The 25,484-nt window shown below is 45.0% G+C and overlaps 2 protein-coding genes across 4 annotated transcripts in view; one reads left to right on the plus strand and one right to left on the minus strand.

Annotated features, from left to right (window-relative positions):
- ddah1 (dimethylarginine dimethylaminohydrolase 1) overlaps window positions 1-15,944 on the minus strand; it is a 71,598-nt gene extending 55,654 nt beyond the window's left edge. Inside the window, exons 1-3 of one of the 3 annotated variants that reach the window (XM_028403152.1) lie at window positions 15,711-15,944; window positions 15,341-15,409; window positions 9,857-10,184 (exon numbers count right to left, since the gene is read on the minus strand). In XM_028403152.1, coding sequence (XP_028258953.1) covers window positions 9,857-10,150 — 294 coding nt within the window. In that variant the 5' untranslated portion in view covers window positions 10,151-10,184; window positions 15,341-15,409; window positions 15,711-15,944. Of the gene's footprint in view, window positions 1-9,856; window positions 10,185-10,328; window positions 10,461-15,340; window positions 15,410-15,710 lie in introns of those variants that run through there. The other 2 variants (XM_028403153.1, XM_028403151.1) reach the window with 2 other exon arrangements.
- An 829-nt stretch (window positions 15,945-16,773) lies between these two features.
- Window positions 16,774-19,514, plus strand: ccn1 (cellular communication network factor 1). Its single transcript, XM_028404566.1, has 5 exons — window positions 16,774-17,054; window positions 17,160-17,403; window positions 17,739-18,083; window positions 18,188-18,390; window positions 18,494-19,514. Exons 1-5 carry the CDS (start codon window positions 17,007-17,009, stop codon window positions 18,794-18,796), a joined length of 1,143 nt encoding a protein of 380 aa, XP_028260367.1. The 5' UTR covers window positions 16,774-17,006; the 3' UTR covers window positions 18,797-19,514.
- The last annotated feature ends 5,970 nt before the right edge of the window (window positions 19,515-25,484 follow it).

A 25,484-nucleotide genomic window follows, 5' to 3' on the forward strand; every position in this document is an offset into this window, starting at 1 on the left:
CTTGCCTCCACTTCTTTGTCTGTATTTGGAGTTTAGGTGGACTGTGATGCTGCCAACATGGTGACGTTTGGAGCACTTCAGTAACCAACTTGTGACGTCACAGACGCTTCATCTATGGTTAAATACTGCGAGCTAGCATGCTAACTTCAGTGATCTCTTAAAAATTTTAGTAATATTTGAAAAAGGGCACTTTTAACATCACAACTGTCGCTATGTTTAATTACTGTCATTGACTGACAATCATTTTTGAATGCCTACTACTGGGCTTTGTGCTCACAGCCATTAAAAGAGATGAGCCAACACAGTGTGACAGACACACAGGATGCATCATGCATATTATGGACGTATACTATCAACAAATTATCATAATTTAGTGCACGGTACGAACAGAACAGCAGGTGCAGCACGGCCTCAGACACAGGTGTGTGTAGGTTTTACCAGCAGGGGCTTTAGTTAAATTAGTGTAACTTCTCTTTACAATCCGATAGCAACCAATTAGTTCGGCAGTTTCACATTAAAACGAAGAATATGAATCATCTGTGGAAGCTATAAAACACTAAAAACATCAGCCAATCCTCCGGGTGGACCCTGCGCAGAGTATTGGCTGGTTGTCACTCTCTTCCTGCTCTGTGCACCAGAGAGGTACGTGCATGATGGCCGAAGTCACAGACCGCAGCTCGTCTTCAGGTAATGTGCGTCCATGTGATTGGGAGGCGTGGCTTCGGGGTGAGCTCTGAGAGAAAGGGGCGTGTGTTTACTTTAAATATGGCTGACTCTCACTGAGTTTTCAAAATCTCCTACCCTACCTTTAAGACAGAACTAGCTGTTTAACCGTACCTGTCAAACGGACTGACAGGAGACTGATGGATATTCATTTTGGCTCTGTGTCTCCAGCGATCAATGACGTTGATATTGATGGACAGTCTGTATCTCCAGGAGAGTTTTTTTGGGGAGGGGGTGAGACGGGGAGAAGGATTACGACAGCACGAATGACATTCATCACAATCAGACTTGACTGACTTCTGCAGAGTGGCGGAAGCACTCATGACAAATCAATAAACAAATAAACGATTTTGTGAGGGCAGCTCCTGAACAGAGCTTTTATTAGGTCTGTTTGTTGTGGTTTGCAGAACTCACATCAACGTTTATATTTCAAAACTAAAATTTGAGTGAAAATTGAAAAATGTATCTTGACGTTCTTAGAGCCAAAGGTCAGGGAGTGCACCCTTCAGACTGGATGAAACACAGGCTGTATTTTTGCACATGACTGAGGGCATTTCCAATAACAGGCCAAACTTTTTCGAGCAACCTGCTTAACCACGCAGGAGCAAAAAAAGAAAATGCAGCATGGAAACAGCAGCTCTGCTCTCCTCTGCATTTGTCCCCCTGTGGGACCTGGATTAGACAAACGAACGGGACTTTTAACCCCTCCAGAACTTTGAAAAACGGTCTTTTGTCTCGTCCCATGCTTGCAGCCTTTCTGACCTCAGTGAGAGTTTTCCTCAGCGCCGCCGCGCCTACCCCACTTCCTGTGTCTTCCGCTGCTCGGTTTGACATACCAAACCAGACATTCACACACCCACGGTGACGGCTGAGCGTGACCGGGTCATCCTGAGAGGCTGAGAGGAGTTCCTGTTCGCGCAGCTGTCTCACAGGCGGTTGTGCTGTGCTGCGCTTGGAAAGAGCTGTGGTGGGTGAACCCGGGGCCAAAAGGGGGCAGGGTCCACGGTGATGGCATGGTCGGTGGGGGTGGGGGGGTAGAGCTGTCTAGTCTGTTCATGCAGTTTTTTCTTTTACACAACACACATGAGAGGCACAGCCCTGGCACATGTTGACTGAGACGTACAGAACACACTGTGCTGAAGCTAAAAGCTAAAGCTATGAGCAGCTCAGATACACGTTTCTAACTTTACTAAATCAGGGCAGGTTAGCACCCACCTGCTAATGTTTGACGGTGTTAGCCTTCTATGTGATTATTTAAGCATCCTACATCTACCAGCCAATGACTGAGAAGCTAAAAACTGTCAACATTTGCCTCTTTTGTTTGAACTGAACCATAAAATAATTTAAAAATGTAAATTATAACAAATGCTGGAAGGTTAGACAAACTAGCACAGATGCCAACAGAATGTTTGTAGCAAGCTAATAACATTTCACCATGGGAAAGGATTAATAAAACTTATTCTAGTTTGTGCTACTGTAATCAGCCCGCAGGCAAAACCAACACCTACAGGCAAAACCACCCAGGAGTGATGATGACTTGTTTCCTCTGCTGTAGACTGAATTTAAGCGTCTGTGGCATCACCTGAAGTTTTCAGTTTTCAGTCCCTGTAAGATGCTCTGGCTGCCGCCATGTTGGCAGTGTCACAATCCACCTAAACTCCAACTACAGGCAAAGAGGTGGAGCCCGAGTGGAACTGAACCAGTCTTTATCACCTTTCCTTCAAAGTAGTCATACCCCTAATTATACATAATTTTAAAATTCCCCCTGTAGATTTGTATTAAAAAGGAACCATCATTATTGTTTTTAAACCAGGCTGTAAACACATTTTGAAGCCAGCCCCTAGAGGCTGCAGGGGGAAGTGCAACTTCTGCTGCTTTTCTGCATGGCCTTCATGTCTCAGCCACTAGCTACTTTACGTTGTTATTTAGAAAGTTCATTAACAAAAAAAACGGAAAATATATAAGCCATATTAAGCCAATCACTGGCTTCCTGTCACCTGAAGCGACTCATACAGGTATAATCTTTGAATGTTCCTCTTTCAACACTGTTGTTGTTCAGCCTGATGTGAAAGCTAGAAGTGCACACGTAAGCTCAAAGCAGGCTAAGATGTCTGGCTCACTGTGAAACTGTTTACTGTGGAATCTCAATGTGTTTTCAATGTGAGTAAAACCTTCATGCCAACAAAAGTCACACAGTAATTTACTATCGCTATTATCCTATTACTGGAAATATGATTTATTTTCCTGTACTGAATGTAGGGTAACCTATATTACCCAGTCAGAGAGACATTCATATTTTTCACTGGCAGACTAGGGGTATGTGATTATGAATGTAAGCCATACATCTTGAGTAAGACCTCAGAAGACCTAAAGCTTTGACAATATCCTCTGTGAGACAATGAATGAGACGGAGCAGCACCGAGATGCTACGAATGAACACGCCAGACAGACAAACAGCAAGAGGAAGGGCACGTTAAAGCTGGGAGGAATGTGACAGACAGTTGGGGAAGGAACGTTGACCTCGTCCCACATGCTGCTGGAAGGTTCCAGGTGTCTCGCCCTCCTCCCCCGTTCGCACTCGGATGTCAAGTCTCCCTGAAGGAAACCAGGTCGGTTCCTTTAGGGAAGTCATATAAGAGCAAGGCAGACGGCGAGGAGTCAGCATCTGCAGCCCGTCTAGTCAAAACAAGGCTTCTGTGCTGTCTGGTGTTAGTTTGGGGGTAGCTACGTGAGGCATGACCGGAAAGGGGCCCACATGGACACATAAACTGCGAGGACCGAACCTAAATATTACGTCTATAAAAACATGACCTAAATATTGTGTCTGCGGGGCAGAATTTTCCATCCTGTCTGCAGACCTAAAGACACCTAAAGCCTTTTTACACTTGTTATGACAGATTTGAGCACTTTTTAACAACCATTATTTCACAGGCTTTGTAAGCTGAACTTACAGTAACTGCAGTAAATATCAAGGGGCGCTTTCAAAAAGCTGCATGTTGAAGTCTCCATAAAATCAAGGTGGATGTCAAAGTGTTTCACTACACCTCACCCAATGAGCTATTTTGAAGGTATTTCTGGGATATCATTATAAAATTAGATGATTCATCTTGTGCTGACGGGGATTTGTGAAGCCAGATAGCTAATCCTGACTAATAGGATTCCTGTTTTTTAAGCAACTTTTGAGGCTGAGGAATCAAGACTGTGATACTACAAACTGCAGTTCCTCAACCGACCACTCGAGGCTGGCACAAATGTCTCTAATGCCCGGTTTACACTGTGTGATTTTTAGCGATCTTATAAGACCATTGCATGACACACTACGCGACGTGGATCTAATAAACTTTGGTACGACGTCAAGTTTGATGCGTGCAGATTGTACGATGACCAGTCACTGAATCGCAGGCGATCACAGGTTACGACGTACGTCAACATGCGAGGAGGAGGATGTGGACGCAGGGTGACAGGTCGTAGCAGCTGTCACAGTGTGAGACAGTCATCCTAAATTTCTGACACCGCTAGAATCTTATCTCAGCTTGTCTTCGGTCGCAAGGCGCTGACAACAGCCGTCATCGAACCTGTCTCACAGTGTGATGTAAGACCACCGTTTTAGAGCCACGACCAAAGATATCGCCCCGGTTCTCCTACGACGCTCATCTTTCGTCTGCGACAGCCCAAAATCGCACAGTGTAAACCGGGCTTAAGGATGATTTTCTGTGGATTTTTATATGACCAACAAATTTGATATGGGAGAGTCTGAACTCTACTGGTCAAAAAGAAGCACATTCAGTAATCACCTCGGCAGATTTAACCATCCGTTTATGAAGCTGATAAAAACAAACTCACACCCGTGTTGCGAGAGCTCAGGTTGTTTTATTTGCTTCAGCCAAAACTGGCAGCGAAGTAAAAAGATGAGAGCAGAGGATCAGAGAGGGATTTTCTTTCTAGGCAATTAAGTTTAACTTCACTGTCAGACTGAGAGGCAGGCAGCACACCCTGACGTTCAGAGAGAAAACTCACTCAGTGAGACGGATAAAATTATATGAAGCAGTTCGTCAAAACCACAACATCCAAACAGAAAAACAGTGTCAGGAAAGATGCTGATTCTCACTCATCCAAGTCAAGTTCGTTCAAAGTTCTTTTCAGCTTTTTCGATTAACTAGACTCCTGTAAAGCTTGACATCAGATCAGAGGTAAGAATCTGCTGCCATCAATCCCAGCAGATCACTTCCCAGGAGTCATGAGCACCTCTAGAGTCTGCAAACTGAAGACACGCTAATAAATCCAAACCCGAGTCTGAACCGATGAAAATGTCACGACTCGAGCAGAAAGTTTTCTGCAGAAGTTACCTGTCTTCAGGCTGTAATATCATGCAAGGCTGGCTGCAGCTATGCCGTCATTTCAGTCCAATTTGTGTGTTTGTGCTCGCTTGGTGTCATTTGGAAGCTGTAAACATCCATGTCAACCGCACGGCTGAGGTTGTGTTTGTGGAGATTAGAATAAGCAAAGAAATGTTCGGCCTATTCTGGCATGACGCTGCACTTCCAACCTCTGGCTGCAAATACAAGTGAAAAACACGATTCAGGTATACGTTATATACATTGTTATCATGAGTGCATCTGCCACTGTGGTATCTGTGCAGCCAGACCCTCGATCACATGGGGCGAGGAGGCGTCTTTTTTATCTGAGACGGGCGATTTAACTGGCCGGTCTGATTGAGAAGAGGAGCAGCAGCTGTGATTACTCGGCTCTTCACTCTGTCACAGAGAACGAACCCAGATATCCTGTGGGGGGAAACTCAATTTCTCCACTCGTGTCCAACACCCCCTATGCTTCAGTAAGACACAGAGAGGACGCAGACTGAATAGAAGAATGTTTTGTGTCTCAATTTGTTGGATACAAAGATCCGGACTTACCCTCAAATCCCCCATGAACTAACTCTGCCTGTTACAAAACCCTCTTATGTATTGAGATGAACTCCTTTACCTGAGCCAGCGCTGAAAAACGAAAATCAATAAAGTATGTAAGCAAGCAATGACATGTGAGTTTTGATTGGCACGAAGACTGCCCGCAGTTCAAAACCTGCATCAGAGCTTCAGCAGAAAGAAAGGACACCAAGCGAAAACATAGTTTAATGAGGATGTTTACACATTTACTGTTCTGTTTAATTTAGGTGGAAGTCAGATATACACAACTAACCTGAACCCATCAACTTTGATATAAAGGCCTGGACTTCAGACACAACAATCAGGGTTGTTGATGAGAGACAAAATCAATATAGCAGTTTATAATCAACACAGCACTGTTTCAAGTATTTGCTCTGCAAACAGGGTGTGAGGTGCAGGATGGCTACTTAGGGAGGTCATCCTGGGCGCTTTCAAGCATGTACTTTGTAGGCGATTGGATAACACAGCTGTCAATCAAAAGCTAACATTCCGCCTATGAGGTGGCTTTTTGCTGTCATCATCACCAAATCTTAAAACTTCATGAATTATATCTCACACCTCATAAGTCTGTGCGTGCAAACAAAGTCTGCCTCGAACGGGACGGATCAATACCTGCTCAAACAACAAACTGATCATCAGAACGCTTCGACTATCAAACAAGACATTCAGCTCAGGCTGTCCTGAGGACGATTTTAAAGGCCACTGAGCTTCAGCAGAAGCCTACAATGAAGTTCAAGATGGGCATGAGGTCCAGATTATACCTGGTGGTCTATGGCTGCATAGAGTATAGATACAGAAAAGATTAAAAGAAAAAAGAACAGATATCCGAAAACCTGATCCACCTAATGAACTAATATACAAGGTCCAGCCCAACAAGTCAGGAGGACTTAGGGGGGTGTAGAGCATCACATATAAGACACGGATGCAGGAAACAAGCTTGTTACAAAAGAAGAAAACCACCTGATGACTGATAATAATTTTTGCATTTACTGTATGAATGTGTGTGGCTTTGTCCCCAAACACTGAGCAAAGCAGACTCATGGATCATGAGGATGTTTGTTCTTGAAGGACGACTATAGATAAAGGATCTACTATCCTTGTATGTATATATTTTTGGAATTATGTCAATGATTGGAGTGATAAAATACAGAAAGAAAAGTGTCTGCAGCAACATTCCCACTTCAAAATCGAACAGCTAGAGCTAACATCCAGCTTGATGCAAGATGAAGAAAGATGAAACCAAACTCCTCAATGTCTCTTTAACACAAAGCGGAGGCTGTTTGCTATCTGAAAACTCTGCATGTACATCAGACTGACAGCGTGTGACACTGCCTGCCCTGTAATCACACTCCACACAGCTCGGTCAGATCAGACACTTACATCTATAATTATGACATCGCAGGCCATGAACAGCATCCACAGGTCACAGCAGCACTCTGGAAACGTCCTCCTGTCAGCTCTGTTTGGAATAATTTTGTATCTCACTTAAAGCAGCCGCTCCGTGTTATGATTCATCATTCTTAAGTGGGAGCACGGTAATTATACGAGGTCATGTGGGAACCTGAGGCTCTGCTCTGAACACGTTCTGATGTTTAGTTTAGTCTGCTCTTTGTGTGTTGTACAATCTGCAGTAATACAATCCATTCAGGCATTCCCTTAATAACAAAGCTTTTAAGCCACAGCCTAATGGATAAGACTCCTGTTTAATGATTTGTTGCCTCCCTATTGTCTTATAAACCTCTGATACACACAGTGATGTCCTCGTCTTCAGAGGCAGAGAGAGAGAGGAGAAGCATCAAACTGTATGAACCAACTCCCTCATGTCTCCTGTAGTGACTTTAAAAGCTGCAAAGGGAACCACAAGCAGATCTGATGGAGGCTAATAGACCAAAAAAAAGCAATCCCACTGCATTCAAAGAGTGATAAAAACAAGCGATTCCTCTCGGCTTCGATAAGCACACCTCTGAATTCCCACATCCTGAGCGGCTGCTCTTCACAGCGTCTTATCTGAAGATTTTAAATACAAGAGAAGGACAAAAAGTTTCACACACAGTCCAAAGGATCTGGACAAAGTGCAGGTTTTCACTGGCAGCACACACACACTATCCTGGTTAATGATAAAGAATCCAACACAAACCCAAGATTACAAAAGCACTTGCTTGCCTCTGCAGATTATTACCGTCAGTGGGAATCAAAGTGTCTTATGTAACTTCTAATGGTAATGACAAGCAGAGACGAGCCTTTTCCTTCTACCTGAGCTCAACACACTGCTCCACACATCTTGGAAGACAGAGGTGATAATAAGGGAATCAAGACTTTTAATACTTTGCATCCAGATATTCATTTTTTTACCTATAAACAAAGCCTCAGCCTGGATGCTGACATCTCCAGCTCACAGCCGAGCAGTGAACGTCACACTGTAACTGCTTCTGCACAGAGATCGTGCTTTAAATGCTGCACACAAGCTTTTAAAAAGGACATGCACAAGCAGACGTGTGCTTTGCGTTAATGATTTCCTGATTTTGCACCCTTACTGCTGCCCCCGAGGCACAAAAACAAAAACCTCTGACTCTCTGTGCCTTTAACACAGAGCAGCAGGGGCATTGAAAGGCACAAGCAGATATGCAGTCCGAAGTGCAATGGATGAAGAATCACCTGACAAAACATGCAGAAATTGAGGCTACACGCTAGCACACTTAGTCCAGTCACAGTGATGAAGCTGCTTCGGGTGTTTTCTGTTGATTTCTACCAAAGGGTGAACCCATACTGAGCTGTACTGCACAGAAAATAAGGTTGTGATACATTCTACTCCACTCAGAAAGACACACGGTGTGGTCACAGTCTTTTTCCCTTCAGCTTCACACACAAAGGAAGTCATTAAACGGTGGAAAAAGGGTTCTCTGTCTGTCTGTCTGCAACCATTATTAACAGCAAAAGTATCATCAGGATCTGTCTTATAACTCAGACGCAAAGGCCCGTGTGCTCACTTTAAAAGTCATTTTCTAATTCTTCACAGTGCACGGAGCAGCCCACGGCGCTTTAACTCACAAAAGGATAATGAAATGTCATTTGCACCGAAAATTACACTTCATTATGAATAAAAGTATCCAGTTCAGCTCAGTCATTTATATTTCTGCATGAGACTGGAGTCCATCTGCAGTTTTTTTTTTTTACAGGCCTGTTTGTGCAAACATATTATTTATGCTTCTGCCCCTCAGCCAGTTTTTCATTCATCACAGCTGACACCTAACACGAGCAACATACAGGCAGGAGACCAAGCTGCTATCTCTGTGAGATGTCACAATCTGGACGTGATGAAGGGGATTTCTGCCAAAGCGCTTGTGCAACTTGCACCGTTGTGTTCGTCACCAACGTGATGTGGTGGTGGTGGTGGTGGCTGGAGGTAGCAGCGCTGAGCACTTTCAATCAATACCCCCCCCCCCCCCCCTGCTGCTGCCAGTGAGGCTGGGGACCATTAGCACCAGTGAAGCCGAGTAAAGTGAGCGTGATGTGGAACGACAGGGGCTTTCACAGAAGCCGTCCTACCATTTCACTCATTGTCATTCGAACACACAGCAGCTACCAACACGAGGTAACAAGTGCACTCACACACACACTCATTTGCATAAAAGACATCTTCATTCATTCATTTCTGCAGAGTTGTAAAGCCTTTAAAGCTCTCTTCAGGTCTAAGACGGCCAAAAAAACATGAGTTAATATGACTTCACATAAACCTCAGCTCCCCATGCTGCAGCACACTGTGTAATAATAAGCATCGTCTCTCAGATGGGCGTTGCCTCTTGCCTCAAGTAGCATATTGTATAGTAAAGGCTGGAGCACTGACAGTGGATATGAACCTGGCACAGCTGGTGGCCTCCTGCAGGCTGAAGCTCAAGTTTGTCTTTGTGCAGAATTTAATCAACCATCCACAGCTGCAGAGAGCAGTTCAGTTCTTTATGAATTGACTCATCCTTCAGGGGGAAAGTCACGCCTCTTACTTCAAACACACTTTGTTTAAAAATGATATTTAGCAGAACATCATGCTTCACACCATCCCTGCAGCTTCACGCATGCCAAGCGCGCACAGTAGACACACGCAGAGGGAGGGAGGACTCCTGCCTTTCCATCAAACTTTTTTTTTTTTTTTAATATTCATTATATTTGAACCATGCTGACACTTTTCTGCTTACCTCTCTCCTCCTGCTCTCTGCCCCGGGTCTGGTGATGAGTGCCGTGTCACCGCACACCACCGCCGCGTCCTCCACGAACACGCAGTCCGGCAGCGACTCGTCCGCGGGGAGCTCGACCACTTCCAGCCCAAGCCTCGTCCTCAGGACCTCGACGTACGCCTCGTGTTCCCTCAGCGCCTGGGCCAGGTCCACCTCCGCCTGGCTGCTCCGAAGCGCCTCTTTGGCCAGGGACGCGGGGATTCCCCGGACGACGGCGTGGGTGTAATGACCAAAACCTGCCATCAAACCAGCCATGTTTAGCGTTTCCCTTCACTTGGCACGCTCCAATCTGTTGGAAACAAAAAGAAGAAGAAGAAGACTGAAAAACAGCCCAACAGCGAATGAATGAGCAGAAACCACCGCCAGCTGCCCCGATGCTGCCCTCTTAGTTTTTCTTTAATTCTTTATTTTAACAATAGCCTGCTGCACATACACAGTGTCAGTCAGCCCTGCTCCGGTCTCCAGGCGAGCGACAGTGCTTCGGTGACGCGCACCGACCATCACGTGTAGCCAGCGAGTCTGTCAGCCCTCAGGCGAGGCGTTCAGCCCAACAAGTGACAGGCGGACACACACTCAGGCTGAGGATGATCAATTCCACAGCTGATCAGCAGCAGCAGAGCGTGCAGCTCAAAGTCACACACACGCTTTAAAAACAGCAGATACAAATCAAATCATTAAAAAAAAAATGCAGAAATTCACCTTCTTCCACATTTTCTGATCATCTTAAGCCATAGAAATATATTGATGGGACCCATTGTTTCACAAATCAATTGATCAACAATGTGACTAAACATTAAACAAGGGTTAAACCCTTTATCAGTTGTCAAATCCCAGACTCATGATGATTTAATTGTAACACACTGTGGACTGATGATTGATTATTTGACACGTTCTGCTAATAAATAAGAAAAAAGAAGCTTCACATTTAACTCATATTGGCTCTGATTGAGTCCATTGTTTGGCCTGGTTGTGGGTCTGTTTACCAGGAAGCCACTGACGCTGCAAACATGGCCGCTCTCCGGTCAACATTCAGGTGACACGATGCAATGTTCAAGCATCTTTAACGTTTGTGTAGCTCATCATCCCTCCATTGGTTTTAAGGAACAGAAGGCTCATTATCATGACTGTTTTTAAATAAATGCTGACCAAAAAAAAGCAGCATTTAACCAGTCGTGTCCGCCAGTCCCTCTATTTACACATGAAGTAAGTAAACAGAGGGTTTATGCTCATGTTTTGGGAGCAAATGTGACATTTTGGGATTCATAAAGACACTTAACTGATATAACCTGAGCAGTATTAAGAGGCTGCTACAAAAAGAAGGAGCCACCTCCATTCAAACATGGAGCCTGTGTTTCCCAATGAATGAAACATGTGGTGGTAAGAAGTAGGAACTGTATACTGACTCCCATACAGTGATGATATGTTCAAGCACATCTCCATTCTTGACCTTGATATTCTGAAGACATGTGTCTCCACTTTCGCTCCTGGCTGACCTCAAGAATAACAAACTTCAGTGCTTATGTGAAAGGAGGAGCAGTGTTGGGTATATATGTGTGTGTGTGTGTGTGGATGGGTGGGGAGGTTATATTCCCTATGGTGCCATCTATGGAAGGTTCTGGGCCCGGTGAAGCTGTCTGAATGGATGGAATGTTTCTTCAGACGTCCCAGAAGCACATTCTTCCACCGCGGGACCTCGGTTTGTCTTTTCTTGTTCCAGATTCACTCAATTATCCCCGACTGCTCGAAACATTCCAGTACATTCCAGGAGCCCCACATTCCTTTTTCCACTCCAGCCAGGATCACCAACCACCACCACCCTCCTCCTCCTCCTCCTCCTCCCAACACTAACACCTGCCCCCACCCAGGCTTCTTCTTCTTCTTCTTTTTTTCCCCATCATTCTTCATCACAGATGGACCTGGCCCAAGAAAAGACCTTCTTTTCTTCTCTCTCTCTCTCCATGTGGAGGAATGTAGGTTACTTTAGACGAAGGAGGAAAACCCTCATACTTTAGGCACACCTGGCTGGTACATTGTGCAAGCTATAAAATCAAATCATTGAAAGCAGACACGGTGCTCCAGCTGCTGCTGCTGCACCACCACCTCTCCATTTGTCTGAGGGCTCATCGTGAGAAGTGACACAGACATGCATGATTACACAGGTGCGCAGATTTAAGCTGGGCACATTCATACGCCCAATTACCACAGGAACAAATGCCATCAAATCCAAAATATTATTACAGATGAAAATCAACCACTGTTCTATTTTCAGCAGCAGCAGCAGCAACACGGTCCAGAGGATTTCCTGCTGCTTAGGAATAACTTTCAAATCAAAGCAGCCGCATTTGTGACCATTTATCTTCGCTATCTTTCATCCAGCGCTTCATGTTTCCAACCTTCACGCACTTCTTCACGCAGAAAAAGTCTGAACCCAGACCAGACAAGCTGAGCACAATCCACATATGAAAGTAAATTTAATCCCTTCATCTAACAATAACTCCTGGAATGTAAGCGTGCCTCACAGATCTGTGGCCAAAGTATATTAATGAATTACTTTAGCAGGAAAAGTCATGTTTCCATGTGGTCCTCCTTTGTCATCAGTTGCCAGTAGATTCCTCTGATTTTCATGGAAAGACACGGACTGTATTTCACCCTGTTCTCTGTCTTCGCTGGTTCATATTTCAACATTTCACATGAACATTTCAGCAGCTTGTCCTGCTCTCTAGTCAGGTTCACGGTCCATCTCAAAAAGGCACCGACAAATTCTGCAGAAATAAAGTGAACCAACCCCCCTTTGGTCCTCACACGGTGTTCTCTGCTGCTGATATATCCTCTACTCTGCTCACCTAATAGTCTTACTGTTGGCTCTTTCTACTTTAGTCCATCATACACACTATGTGCTGCATTCTCTGCTAACATGCTTCATCCTGTTGCATGTTAAACCTCCCTCAGTTTCTCCCTGGTCAGTCATCAGCAGAGGGGTTATGGGTTATATCCAACATATGCTCATGAAAAATGCCACATTTGGTTAATAATACAGGGTGTTATAGGGTGTATTATCAACCAAATGTGGCATTTTTGAAATGCCAAATACAACACAGCTCCTGTTGGACGGCCAGAATGGAACATGTGGGCCAACGTCATGTGATCAGGGGACTGATACCGGCAGCAAAGTCCCTATTAGGAGGTGGGATGTGGTTGATGGTGTCACAAGCAGCATGGTGGACTTTTAATCAGAGGTCTGGGGTTCACATCAGCCCAGGAACTGTTTGTTCTTTTTAACTCAATGTTCAGTTTTTGCTCACAGTTTGGTGAAAGGATTAAAAACTACTTGCTAAGGTAATTATTAATAAAGAGGTAAGAGGTTAGGGTAAGGATCACGGTTCATCTAAAGATAACAAAAGGAGAACCATTCCCGCCTGCTGGTAGCAGCTATACAACCCACGTCATACGTAACAACATTCTTATACTTAACTTGGGTGACAACACCTACTGACGAACATTCCACAAACACATCCAGTGAATTTCATGTGAGGATCTTCCTACAAAATAATTTCCAGCTTAGTAATTCTCCTGAAGTGTTTTAACTGCAGGCTTCAGCCGTTCACACACAAAACGAGCTGTAACTCATCCACCTTCCTGCTGACTCCATGAGCCAACAGAGAGAGAGAGAGAGAGGAAGTGCTGCTCGCACACTGCTTATGACATTTGTCTTGAATATGCTACAATGGAATCTGTTGTTTAAACATGCCTGTTCTGTTCCATCTGTCACACAGCGGAGGGCTGCTGGTCACACACTTCCTGAGGGCTGCTGCCTCTTGAGCTCATGGTGGGATCTGACACTGACTTTTCTCAAACTGTAGTCAACAGAGAAATCACTGAAACGTCCCAGCTGGAGGCCGTGATGCTGATGATCCAGAGCAGGAAGAATAACTCAATTAGTGGTCCTGTGATGGGGGGGGGGGGGGGGGGTTCTCAGATAGACTGAGTGGAAACTATGATGCCAGCGCAATAACAAGGCAGAGGCGCACATCCAGCTTTTGGAATGTTTCCTTAACTCAATGGGTAATTATGGAATGAATATTACTGCATGTTATTCTCCATTGACGTACATTGAAATCACTGTTGCCTAATGCCGTAACACTCGAGCGGATGCACTACACAACTACACACACTAACAGACACGGCTGAGAGGTTGTAAGACAATGCAGTGGAGGAGAATCAAGCAGAAAATGGAGAGTTCATGTTAAGGAGCTGCAATGTGTCCTTTTAATAAGCAGAGGTGTCCTTCAAGGCCCAACATATCCCATGATCCCCATATGTGCTGCTGACAGCTGGAGTCGACAAACTTACGTGGCAGAACAGTGAAGCTTTGAACAACTGCATGTTGCTAGGCAACATGAGCATCACAATAAACAGGATGTTCTCCCCAGACTAGACCTTCTCATTCTGGTGCAAAAGGCTTCACTTGCCCAAGAAGCACACACACCGATGTAGCCCGCAACCTGGGGACGCAGCTCGAGTCTTGTACTGAGGAGGACCAGAACTACTGCACCTGGTCCAGTCACAGACCTGGTCACAGCATGGCGTTTCCTTCTTCACTTTTCCAGCTGCTGGGCCGAGTGGATCAGGTTGTATTTGAAGGCAATACAAGATGATGAAATATTACATTTACCTTCCAGTAAAAAATGAATAAAGTAAACTCCTCCACAGTAAGGCTAAGACATCTGGCTGCAGGAAAGGTCATAAACCTCACCTCCTCCATGTACATTTCAAATAAAATGTTCCCAGCATGTTAGCTAGCTTTTATTATGCTGATGCAGCTTCACCTCTGTGGAAACTGTGGAAGATGCGACCAAGAAGCACAAAAACAAGGCAGACAGGTGTATAAATGTCAACAATGGCACAGGATGCCTAGTTTGTAGCGACACCTGTGGCCATTAAGTGAACTGCAGCCATCCACATTCTATGCATCAGTTCCACAGCTGTTTACTGGTGCTTTATGCTGTTGGGTTGTCACTGTTATATATACCATACACCTGAGGATTTGTATTACAACACTGAAATTGAAATGAGCACTGTGGAAGCAGCTCAATGCCGTATGGCTAAGATACAGCTATAGCTGGTTACCCATATTTGCCCTGCATAGCTCTGTTATACTGTTGTAGCCTGCACATTTACTTTGAACTATATAATCTATTGTTGGATTGCAAATATACAAATAAATCACAATACATAGGCGTACATGCCATCCCATGATTCATTTGTAAACAATCACTTAAACATTTAAAATCTAAGAAACGACCCTTTAATAATCTCCACTCTGGCAGGTGCATTGTCAAACTGACTGACACAGGGGCATATTACAGCTTGGCAGTACACAAAGGACACATGTGCTCACATGGGCACGCCCCCCCCTATCCAAATAGGCTGCAGACACTGACTCACCAGCACAGTCCAGCAGCAGAGGCATGAGTAAGAGGCTGATCGGCAGCTTGTGAATGTGACCCGCTCCATCTGAAGAAGATGGAGTGACTTCAGTACTTAAAAATAACAACACACTTCACACACCATGTTGATCTTCACACATCACCATCTAGTGTCTTAAAATGGAAGTATGACAATAAATGATCAGAGGCAGGCAGTCCAGCAAAAACAAAAAAACAAAACAATCAGGTGTCACTTTTCCAGACCGATCGATTTATATTAATATAAAGTGATGATGATGATGATGATGATTCAAGTACAATCTGATTCATAATAATCTAACAGAGCTCATAGATTAGACTGGAAAACAAAATAAGAGTCTATAACTCACCGGAGAGGCTCTTTAGCCGTGTTCTTCTCTGAGCTGCTGTCTCACTGCATCGTCATGTTAAGTCTACACACACACTCACACACTCACACACGTCTACAGAGGAGAGAGACGCACTGATCGATCCTTACAAACACAAATAAACACTCAATCAAGATGTCCTCTGTGGAGTCTTCACTGGAAATAAGCGTTTATTGTGCGTCTTTACGCATTGCGCTTCCCTCTGCTGACAGTGTGTATAAAATGTGGAAGGGACTTATTGTTGTTCCAAAAAAAAAAAAGCAGGAAAGTAAATGCCTCCCCCTACCAACAACATCTCGTGGAAAATTAGATCACTTCACCTACCAACGGGACACTTTCCTCTCCACCTAACGTGATGGATAGATAGAGGAAAAAAAAGTCTCAAAACTGCCTCAAGGAATGAATGCGAAGGAATTTCCCCCTGCACGAAGAACATATTTAACAAGCCTTTAAGCTGTCAGGAATGCTGGCCAAAGGGAGAGAAATATGTTAATAATGTAGGCTACTGCCATACCAAATATGGCAATATTGTTACGTCTGAGCTCTGGTGCGCATCTGGAAATACTTAGCTGCTCTGAATAAAGGCACAGCAGAGCCAGAAATAGACGCTGTTAAAGGTATTTCTGCTCAGACTCACAGAGAAAAAACCACCTCCAGTTATTCCACAGCAACATGTCATCAGAAGGGGTTCATCAGTGGGCACAAGACGCAAAGTTTAACACACTTTGATCACATTTGATCTGTGAGAATCATGAAGAATGAACCAACTGTGGATACATAAAAGTTACAATAAAGCAGCACTGAAGCTGATGGATGTGAGAAGCGAGCAGAGGAAGAGAATGAAAAGAAGGATAAACAAGAAGGGGAAAAATGTGAGACGGAAAAGTGTGTTCAGATGGGATCCAGGGGGGAAAAATCCATTTGAGAAAGAAAGAGAAAAAAAAAAGAGAAAAGGTTTAGACAGGGTGGAGCTTAGGTCTTGGATGGAAAATGCGCCGAGAAACATTCCTGGCATAGTTTGGGAACAGTTCAGCAGGCAGCCCAGGAACGACGTCAGCTTCCCACTATGGTATAAAAGTCCGGAGGTGGCCGGACCTCAGCAGACTGCAACCGCTTTACCGAGAGTTTCATCGACTCTAAAAAAAAGGAGCCTGAGAGACACCAGCACACAAACCGAGAGACAAACGGCCGAGCGAGGGAATAACCTAAGGACTCATCCGAAGCGAAGACTTTTCATAAGGATTCCTCCTGAACGCGCACACAAGACATTTATCCAAGATGCTGATGCTTACTGTTGCCTTCGCCTTCCTTGGAAGCCTCAACCTGGTGAGTTTTATTTTCCTTCTGTTTTAGAGTGAAGGAACAGGGAGTGAGTGGAAGTGTCTGACTTGTAAAAGTTACTCATGTTTGTTTTGTTGTTTGGCCGTACAGGTCCTCTCCTCCCCCGCTTCTTCTTCTTCTTCTTCTTGCCCCTCCGTGTGTGAGTGTCCCATGGAGGTGCCCAAATGCGCGCCCGGCGTGAGCGTCGTCGTGGACGGCTGCGGCTGCTGCAAAGTTTGCGCCAGGCAGCTGAACGAGGACTGCAGCCTGACTGAGCCCTGTGACCACACTAAAGGGCTGGAGTGTAACTTTGGGGCAAGCTTTGCTGCTGCTACCACTCGTGGCATCTGCAGAGGTACGTATAAAGATCACCCAGCTCCAGATGTGCATGCCTTTGAATTAGTCTGAAGTACTTTTTAATAAGGGGGGGGGGGGGGCTTTATTCAGGACTAATGTGAACCTATGTGATTTCAACACTGTGGAATGCAGCTAGAGGGAAAGTAGTCTAAACCTCAAAGCACAGACAGCCCACTGTGGAGGGAAAGAGACTCCTCAGGCAGCCTGAAGAATTTCACAGTTTAACTGATCCTTATCTGGCAGCCATGTGATGTCTTCAGCAGACGTCTTTGAGCCGAGCAGGAAAGAATAACATTCCTTTTCCTCTTGTTTTTTTTTTCTCCCCTTCTGCAGCCAAGTCAGAGGGCAGACCCTGCGAGTACAACAGCAGGATCTACCAGAACGGAGAGAGCTTCCAGCCCAACTGTAAACACCAGTGCACATGCATCGACGGAGCGGTGGGCTGCGTGCCGCTGTGCCCGCAGGAGCTCTCCCTGCCCAACCTGGGCTGTGCCAACCCAAGGCTGGTCAAAGTAGCAGGCCAGTGCTGCGAAGAGTGGGTGTGTGATGATGGCAAGGAGACAGACATCCTGGAGAAGATCTTTGGCAAAGACACCCTGACTGATGAGCTGGAAAGAGACCTTACCAACAGGAATGAGCTCATTGCAATCGTCAAGGGAGGACTCAAATCCCTGCCAGGTAAGGAAGCAGACTCTTATTCTGAAGGATTTATACATGAGAGCTTGTAACGTAAAAGCATTTTTTTGAGGTGCTAATGTTGGTATTTCTTCTTTTAACCATAGCCTTCAGACCACAGCCTGAAGTCCACATGTTTGACAGCCAGAAGTGCATCGTCCAAACCACACCCTGGTCCCAGTGCTCCAAGAGCTGTGGCACCGGCATCTCCACCAGAGTCACCAACAACAACAGCGAGTGCAAGCTGGTCAAAGAGACCCGGATCTGTGAAGTGCGGCCATGCACCCAGTCACCTTACTCCAGCCTGAAGGTAAGCCTGGATTTTATGGAAGCATGCATGACACTGGAAACACACCACTGCTGGCTCTGACCCGGTAGACTCATCACCATCATTTGTTGATGTTCCCTTGCAGAAAGGAAAGAAGTGCAGCAGAACCAAGAAATCCAGCCAGCCGGTGAAGTTCACCTACGCCGGCTGCTCCAGCCTGAAGAAGTACCGGCCCAAGTACTGCGGGGCCTGCGTGGACGGTCGCTGCTGCACCCCCCATGACACCAGAACCATCCGTGTCAAGTTCCGCTGTGAGGATGGCGAGACCTTCAACAAGAACATCATGATGATCGAGTCCTGCAAGTGCACCTACAACTGTCCCCATGCCAACGAAGCCTCCTACCCCTTCTACCACCTCTCCAACGACATCCACAAGTTCAGAGACTGATTGGTGATAAACATCCGAACCCCTCAGCAGGAGAACGAGTTCAGCAGCATCATTGGCAGCCAATGGCGGTCTAGATGAGTGCAGGGGTGTAAATAGATCCACCAATCAACTACCGGCTTCTTGTTGTAACTAGATTCCCAAGGAATTGTGGGCTTACATCATGAGGACTTAATGAAGTGCACTGTTTGCTGTGACTACACCAGCATTCTTAATGAGAATCGCTTCGTATTAATGGAGCATCTGAAGTAGCTTCGTCATGGAGCAAGATGTAATTACTATTTGTACATTTATGTTAGTTGCTGATATCAATTCACTGTGTATATTTTGATCTATTTTGACATGACCCCGACTGTAGACTTGTGTGTGCCTATGTGGATTATGCACATGCGAAACTTTCAATTAGCATACCATCCTGTATCTTAAGAACAAGACAATGTTAACCTCTCGACTTGTTTGACAAGCGTGCGGTTCCGTTCCTTCCTGACGTGGGCATTACTGTTCATGTTTTGTGGCAGCTATTGAACTCCCTTCCTTAAAAAAAAGAAAAAGACAAAGCGAAACATGTCAAAGGATGAATGAATGTTTTTATTATTGTTATTAATATTATTTATCTAAAAAAATGTAGCTACTTTATTTGGATATTATGTGTCATACTGGAATAAATTGTAAAATGATTTAATTTTATATGCTACAATAAAACTGATTTATTTATGAAATATGATGCCGCCTGAGCTCAGTCTGTCCAAGCAAACAAGAGGAAGAGGAGGAGGAGGAGGAGGAAGAGGAGGGAGGGGGCGTGGGTTTGGATATTTAAAGGCACTCGTGAAAGAGAGTAAGTCCTCCTGTTATATCATTCAGTGGACCCAACAATCTGTCTGATTCTCAGACAGACACTGAGCAGGGTCAGTCTGTTCTTATATAACACAACCTTGGAGGCTGACTTTCTGTGCTTCGGAATGCCATTCTGCAGCGAGCTAGCTTGCTTTCATTTGATCTGGCTAAGCCATACACTTGACTGATTCTGAGAAAGGGAGGAGGGGGAAGATTAAGTCCATGAGTGGCAATGAGTATGGGAGTATGCCAAGAATCTTAAGTGCTGCTCTGAATGGGCTGGGATTAGACACCATGCAACAGGGACAATGACTATTATTGTATACAATGGGCTCTATAGCATGAATGCATTCCCGGGGTACGCTTGTTTTTTCACACAGAGGAATACCACCAGCAAATTGACCTAATTCATTAGCAGCTGCTTTTTAAAAGGAAATTAGTTGCATTGGTCTCTGTTGGCTCTTAAACTGCAGGGGGCTGCTAAACAGTTGTAAACAGAGCAAAAAGGCATCGAGAAGCAGCGGCAGGACAGGAAGCAGAGGCAACATCTCTGCTCAGAGCAGCTCGCTACTGTGACTGAATCTGTTTACAAGAACTCAGCTCACTTCAGGTTCCTCGCTGTGTTATTTTTCTTTCTCCCTGTAGGTCCACACCTGGTACAAATACCACCAGTACAGTCTGAACCGGGGTACTGAGAGCAGAGCTCAGGGGCAATGACAGGGAAGCTGTTCTTTTTTTTTGATCCAGGTAGAGGGAGCGGCTCAGGAATGCAGCAGTGGCTCGGAGAGCAGACATCCTGATGGGCGGCAGATGTTGGAAAATATTTCAGAGCAACATGTTCACTTTAGCTAAGAAGATTTTTCCAAATATACACAAACACTCGGCGAGTGCTCTCCTGTATCCACAAAAGGCTTTTTTTTTTATCTCCCTAAGACTATAAAGAGTTGTCCGTCTGACACTACACGGCACTCCTGCACGGCATTCCTGCATAGCTGCTGGAAATAAGTCTTAATCGAAGGTATTTAATAAGGGGGTTGAGCAGGACACACAGCCTTTGATTGAGCTGAATACCGCACAGGATGTGCCCACTGAGGTTTTACAGATTGCTCACATGAAAGGCTTTTGAGGTTTACCTAATCACAAAGATGTGTGGCTGCCCTCTTCGCAGCCAGGGGTTTTTACAGTCAAAACACTCTCAGGGAGCCCTGTTTTTTTGCCTCCTTCTCTTGCTTCCCATTGAAGAAAAATTTCCATCCCGTCCTCTCTGGAAGCCATGCCACGCAATCAGACTGTCATTTGTCTTGATAACAGAATGCAGCTCACTCTGTTATGTAATGGCGTCTGTATGTTATGTGAGCTTTCGGTCATCGGTTGCATTCCTTTGTGATGTACAGACAAGCACAAGTGTCTTAACTGTCTTCCAAAAGAACCTGAAAAAAAAACCCTGACTAAATGAAGTGCAGCAAACAGACCTGTAAAAAAAAGCCTCAGACTCACAAGAAAAAACAACTCTCTCACACACACACAGGCGCCCCTGCAATTAAATCACTCACCGGCTACCTCATTCCCTGAACCCAGAACTTGTTTATATGACAAAGACATTAGCATTAAAGCTTCATCAAGCACTACGTAATGCTGTGCAACCAGAAGCTAACAGGAGTGAGAGTGGACATTACAGCATGCTGGACGCTGCTGAGCACTGATGTCAACGTTTTTTACGGCCCCCTTGTCTATAACCTCAGGTTAATACTCACTGTTAGAGGGAACACAGAGGCAGGAAGACAGCACGAAAGCAGAGGCAGCCGGCGGCTTCACCAACTACCATCTGCTGGACAAAAGAGGGAACAGCAAGCTTGGTGACGTTTCCATCTACGCTCACACACACACACACCTGCTAACACCTGCACAGTTTTCAAACGAAGAGCTGGGGTTCTCTCATATCTTTGCAAAGTACACATTAAACCTCTCACTGTAAAAGAATGATGTCAAATGTAATCTTTTGCCAAATCCTGACAGGGTGTGGGTCCTTCTCTTTGCAATCAGCACGACACACACAGAGAGAGAGAGAGAGTGACAGTGATGCAAGCCTTCAGACACACCCATCTGATCCCCATCTGCAATTACATAAGAATAACTGATGAGCAGGCTTCAGGGAAACTCTCCGTCGGTTCCCTCCCAGGCTGTTGGATTGTTCCGGCGGTCCCCAGAGGGCCGTCGGCTACTGCAGTGATTATTTGCACTAACAAGCTGAGCATTGATGGGAGAGGCGGCAGCAGTCCTCTCAGTGCTTTTGGGCGTCTAGAGTCTCGGCCCATTGGAGACGATGTTGGATGAGCTAATGTTTGCATTTGCAGCTCTTTCTATTGTTTGACGTGACTGCACTAATACGATCACATAATCAACAGCTGTAAAAATGTCTTAATCCCCCTAAAAAGATTGAACACCACGGCTCCTCTGGGTTCTTGGTAACAACACGGTTTCTCTGAAATGTTGATTATCACTGATAAAAAGGGCTGAGTGGCTTCTTTGTTCTTCTAACTACTGAATTTAATGAAGCAGTCAGTGAAGCAATAAACAACAATCTGCATCAAAGAAGCTTAAATAAAGAAACACCATACAATCCATCATTTACCTTTTACGCAGAACTAATTTCCTCACACTCTTTCCAGGTTCCAACATGTCCTCCTGCATCCTTATTTAACTTCAGATGCACCTGAGCATGCTGGCATCAGCGCTCTGTGGTGGTCACACCATCTGTCCCAGTGTTCCGGGCTGCATGCAGCAGCAGATTGAACCTGACTGAAACTCCCAGATGAATCAAACTTGGCACTCAGTCGTTTGTCTACTCCTGAACAGCTTCTGTTGAAATTTAGCAGGATTCACTGAAACTAACTGAAGTTAACCCCGAAGGGTTCCTGGTTTGAATCTTCTTCCTGTGTTTGCATGTTCTCCCTGTGCCTGTGTGGCTTTGCTCTGGGTAATCTGGGTAATCTGGCTTCCTTCCACACACCAAAGACATGCAGGGTCTTCTTCAGTGACCCTGTAGCACAGGACAAAGCAGGTTAAGAAAATGGACTTTATCAGCTGACGGTTGTCTCAGCGCTCTGTATGTATAACTCTACACTGCGTAACACTGAATATTTATAAACTACATCAAAGATGTGTGCAGATATTTAAACTCGCAGGATTCAATTAAGAGCTGAAATATCTTTAAAAGGAGACTATTTTCCAAAAGAAAGCACCACAGGCTCCACTGATTGTTGTAGATATTCTCATAATTGACTTTAGTAAAGCTTTTTAAATGTGAGGCATAATTGAGAGATAAACTTAATGTCTTCCACCACAGAGATTAGGCTCATAAAGAAAACCATTTAAAAACGTCTGAGCAGCGGTGGGCCTCTGGATTTCACTGATGCTTCTATGGAACATAAAGTGACAAAAGTGATGAATTTTCCAAGTCTTTTGTCCCCCCCCCTTTCCCATGCTGGGTAATTGCAGCCTGGTTTCCACTATTGTGAAGGGATAAGGGTAAGTAAGGCCTTAGTCATTGTGTCTACGGCACCGTGGAGAAGCAGCTAACGAGCGGCAACTATGACTCAAAATGAGCCTGCTGGCCTCGGCTTGTCATAAATAGGTAATTAGGTAAACACACAGAAAAAAAAATGTTATGAATGTACGTACTGTACACACGCTCATACCGAACAGTCTGCAGATACAAAACACTGACCCAGGCCGGCAGATGAGGCTCAAACAGATCATATTAGGGATGAAAAGGCATTTTTCCCTCAGAAAGATAAATCATAAATCACATCCCAGACACAGCAGCATATGTAATCTCTGTCTAAATCTGCCACGGGATCTCTTCTCAGTTGCATGGACAGGTGTTAAAGAAGTCAACCTCAAAGCTTACGCTGACATTCGACACACTGCGTATCAAGAAATCAGTAAAACATCCTCATCACTTCCAGTCCACCGTCCTTCCATCTTGCCTTCGTTGGCTTTGAATTGCTTCGACTAACTTCACATTGAGATTCACTGGCTGCACATCACCCGAAGACATGATCAGACACAACAACCACTACAACCACTACAGCCAAGAGGTGGATCAGACATGACAGGTCCGATGATGCAACTGCAGTTAATCATCGATCACTTTTGGACTAAGGTGCTAGTCATATGACAGCTCAGGACAGGCAAAGACTCCTCCTGCAGAACTTTGAAAGAATGCAAGAGGTTGATCGTCTTATGGGAACAAATTATTGTGGGGGACAAAGTCTGCACAGAGATGGGCAGTGTGGATTTACCTCATTCTAGAATTTCATCCAGTGGACTGATTTTCTGTGGTTCCATGTTGTTTACGTCTGTGGATGCTCTCATTCATCCAGATCATGTCCAAGAGTTTAAATCAAGACAACTGGACTGATTGTTCCAAAGACCGCTGTCATTCCCCTGAGTGACAGACCTGAGAAAGCCCGTCGGGAGACTGCAGAACCATCTTCAGAAAAGGAGTCCAGTTGCTTTGTTTTAAACTCTTGGACACGACCTGTTGTTAGTACATAACCACTGCTGTCAGCTGTCTGGTGAGGACAGGGCACCTGCTCCTAACACTTGGAGAATGTCAACCTTAGGAAAAAAAAAACAGCAATCTTTAACTCCTCCCCTGTGCCACACAGGTCCACTCCCGGCTAACAGGTGGTCACCTGTGAGGTCACAGTTTGCTCCCCCAAACAAGAGACCAAATATCCATGAAACAACACACGGAGCCTCAAACATGTGCACAGCAGCCTGTGTGTGACTCTCCCACTGCAAAACACATACGTGTCGGCAGGGGAATATGAGTTCAACACTAGTGTAGAGGAGTCCTGATCTATCAGAGTATCTGGAGGCTGATAATGAAAGAGTAAGAAAAACAAGCAGGCTCTGTTAGTTCAGACTGTCAGACTGACACAAAGCAGACAAAGGGGAAGGAGTGAATCACCTCCTGCATACAACGCACCGACCATCAGTCTCTGTGGTGATGGTGGTGACAACACTGCTGGCCTGTTTGTGTGCTAGTGACAGGAGCTCAATCAGACTCTGAAGTGTTTGGCCTGACTCTGTCCCAAAAGATGATTTAATATTCAGAATGCAAACAAAACAAAAGCCAAAAATATCAATATGTGAAATGTGCCGTTATAGAGTTCCAGCTGGTTTTGAAATGTTTCCCATTGTGCTGGATGAATGAATCTTCATTTTTCACACAATAACCTCTGTGTTGTGAAAATGGCTGACACCGGGCTTTTAGAAACACTTCAGCACCACCTGCCTCGGTGTCTGTCTGAGGCCACCACACAGCTGAGCTCTGTCCCTGAAGCTGCACGCCGGAGCCCCACCCACCAAATCAAGGCTAATGAAGTGTAAACCAGCGTCAGATATTTCAGAGCACAATTGGACTAAATTAGATGCATTATGTTCAAGGCCAGACTAAAAACAGCCTCGATTGACTTTTAACAACACACAGAAAGAAAAGTGCAGCTTTCGTGTGGTCGAGCGACTTTATTGAGAGAAAATTAAGAGAACTGCTAAAATGAAATGGGTGGTAATTCAACACAGGCGAAGCCACGACAAAAGAAGGAACAGATGTGCAAGGAACAGAGGTTCACCATTTACTGACATGTTACATCAGCACATACACAGAGGAAAGGGAGGGGGCTCAAGAGCTACCACTTATTGTATAAGTGGGATCTGGTGAGAACTGTTCAGTACAAATCAAAGCTATGATACTAGATTACATCTTTGGTGCTGAGCTAACGAAACCAGCTGCTGAGCTTGGATTTAAAGGGACAGTTCCTCTACAATGTTTTAGTGTGAGATTTAT

This window comes from Parambassis ranga, chromosome 4, assembly GCF_900634625.1.
Source record: "Parambassis ranga chromosome 4, fParRan2.1, whole genome shotgun sequence".
In the NCBI taxonomy this organism is placed as follows: Eukaryota; Metazoa; Chordata; class Actinopteri; family Ambassidae; genus Parambassis; species Parambassis ranga.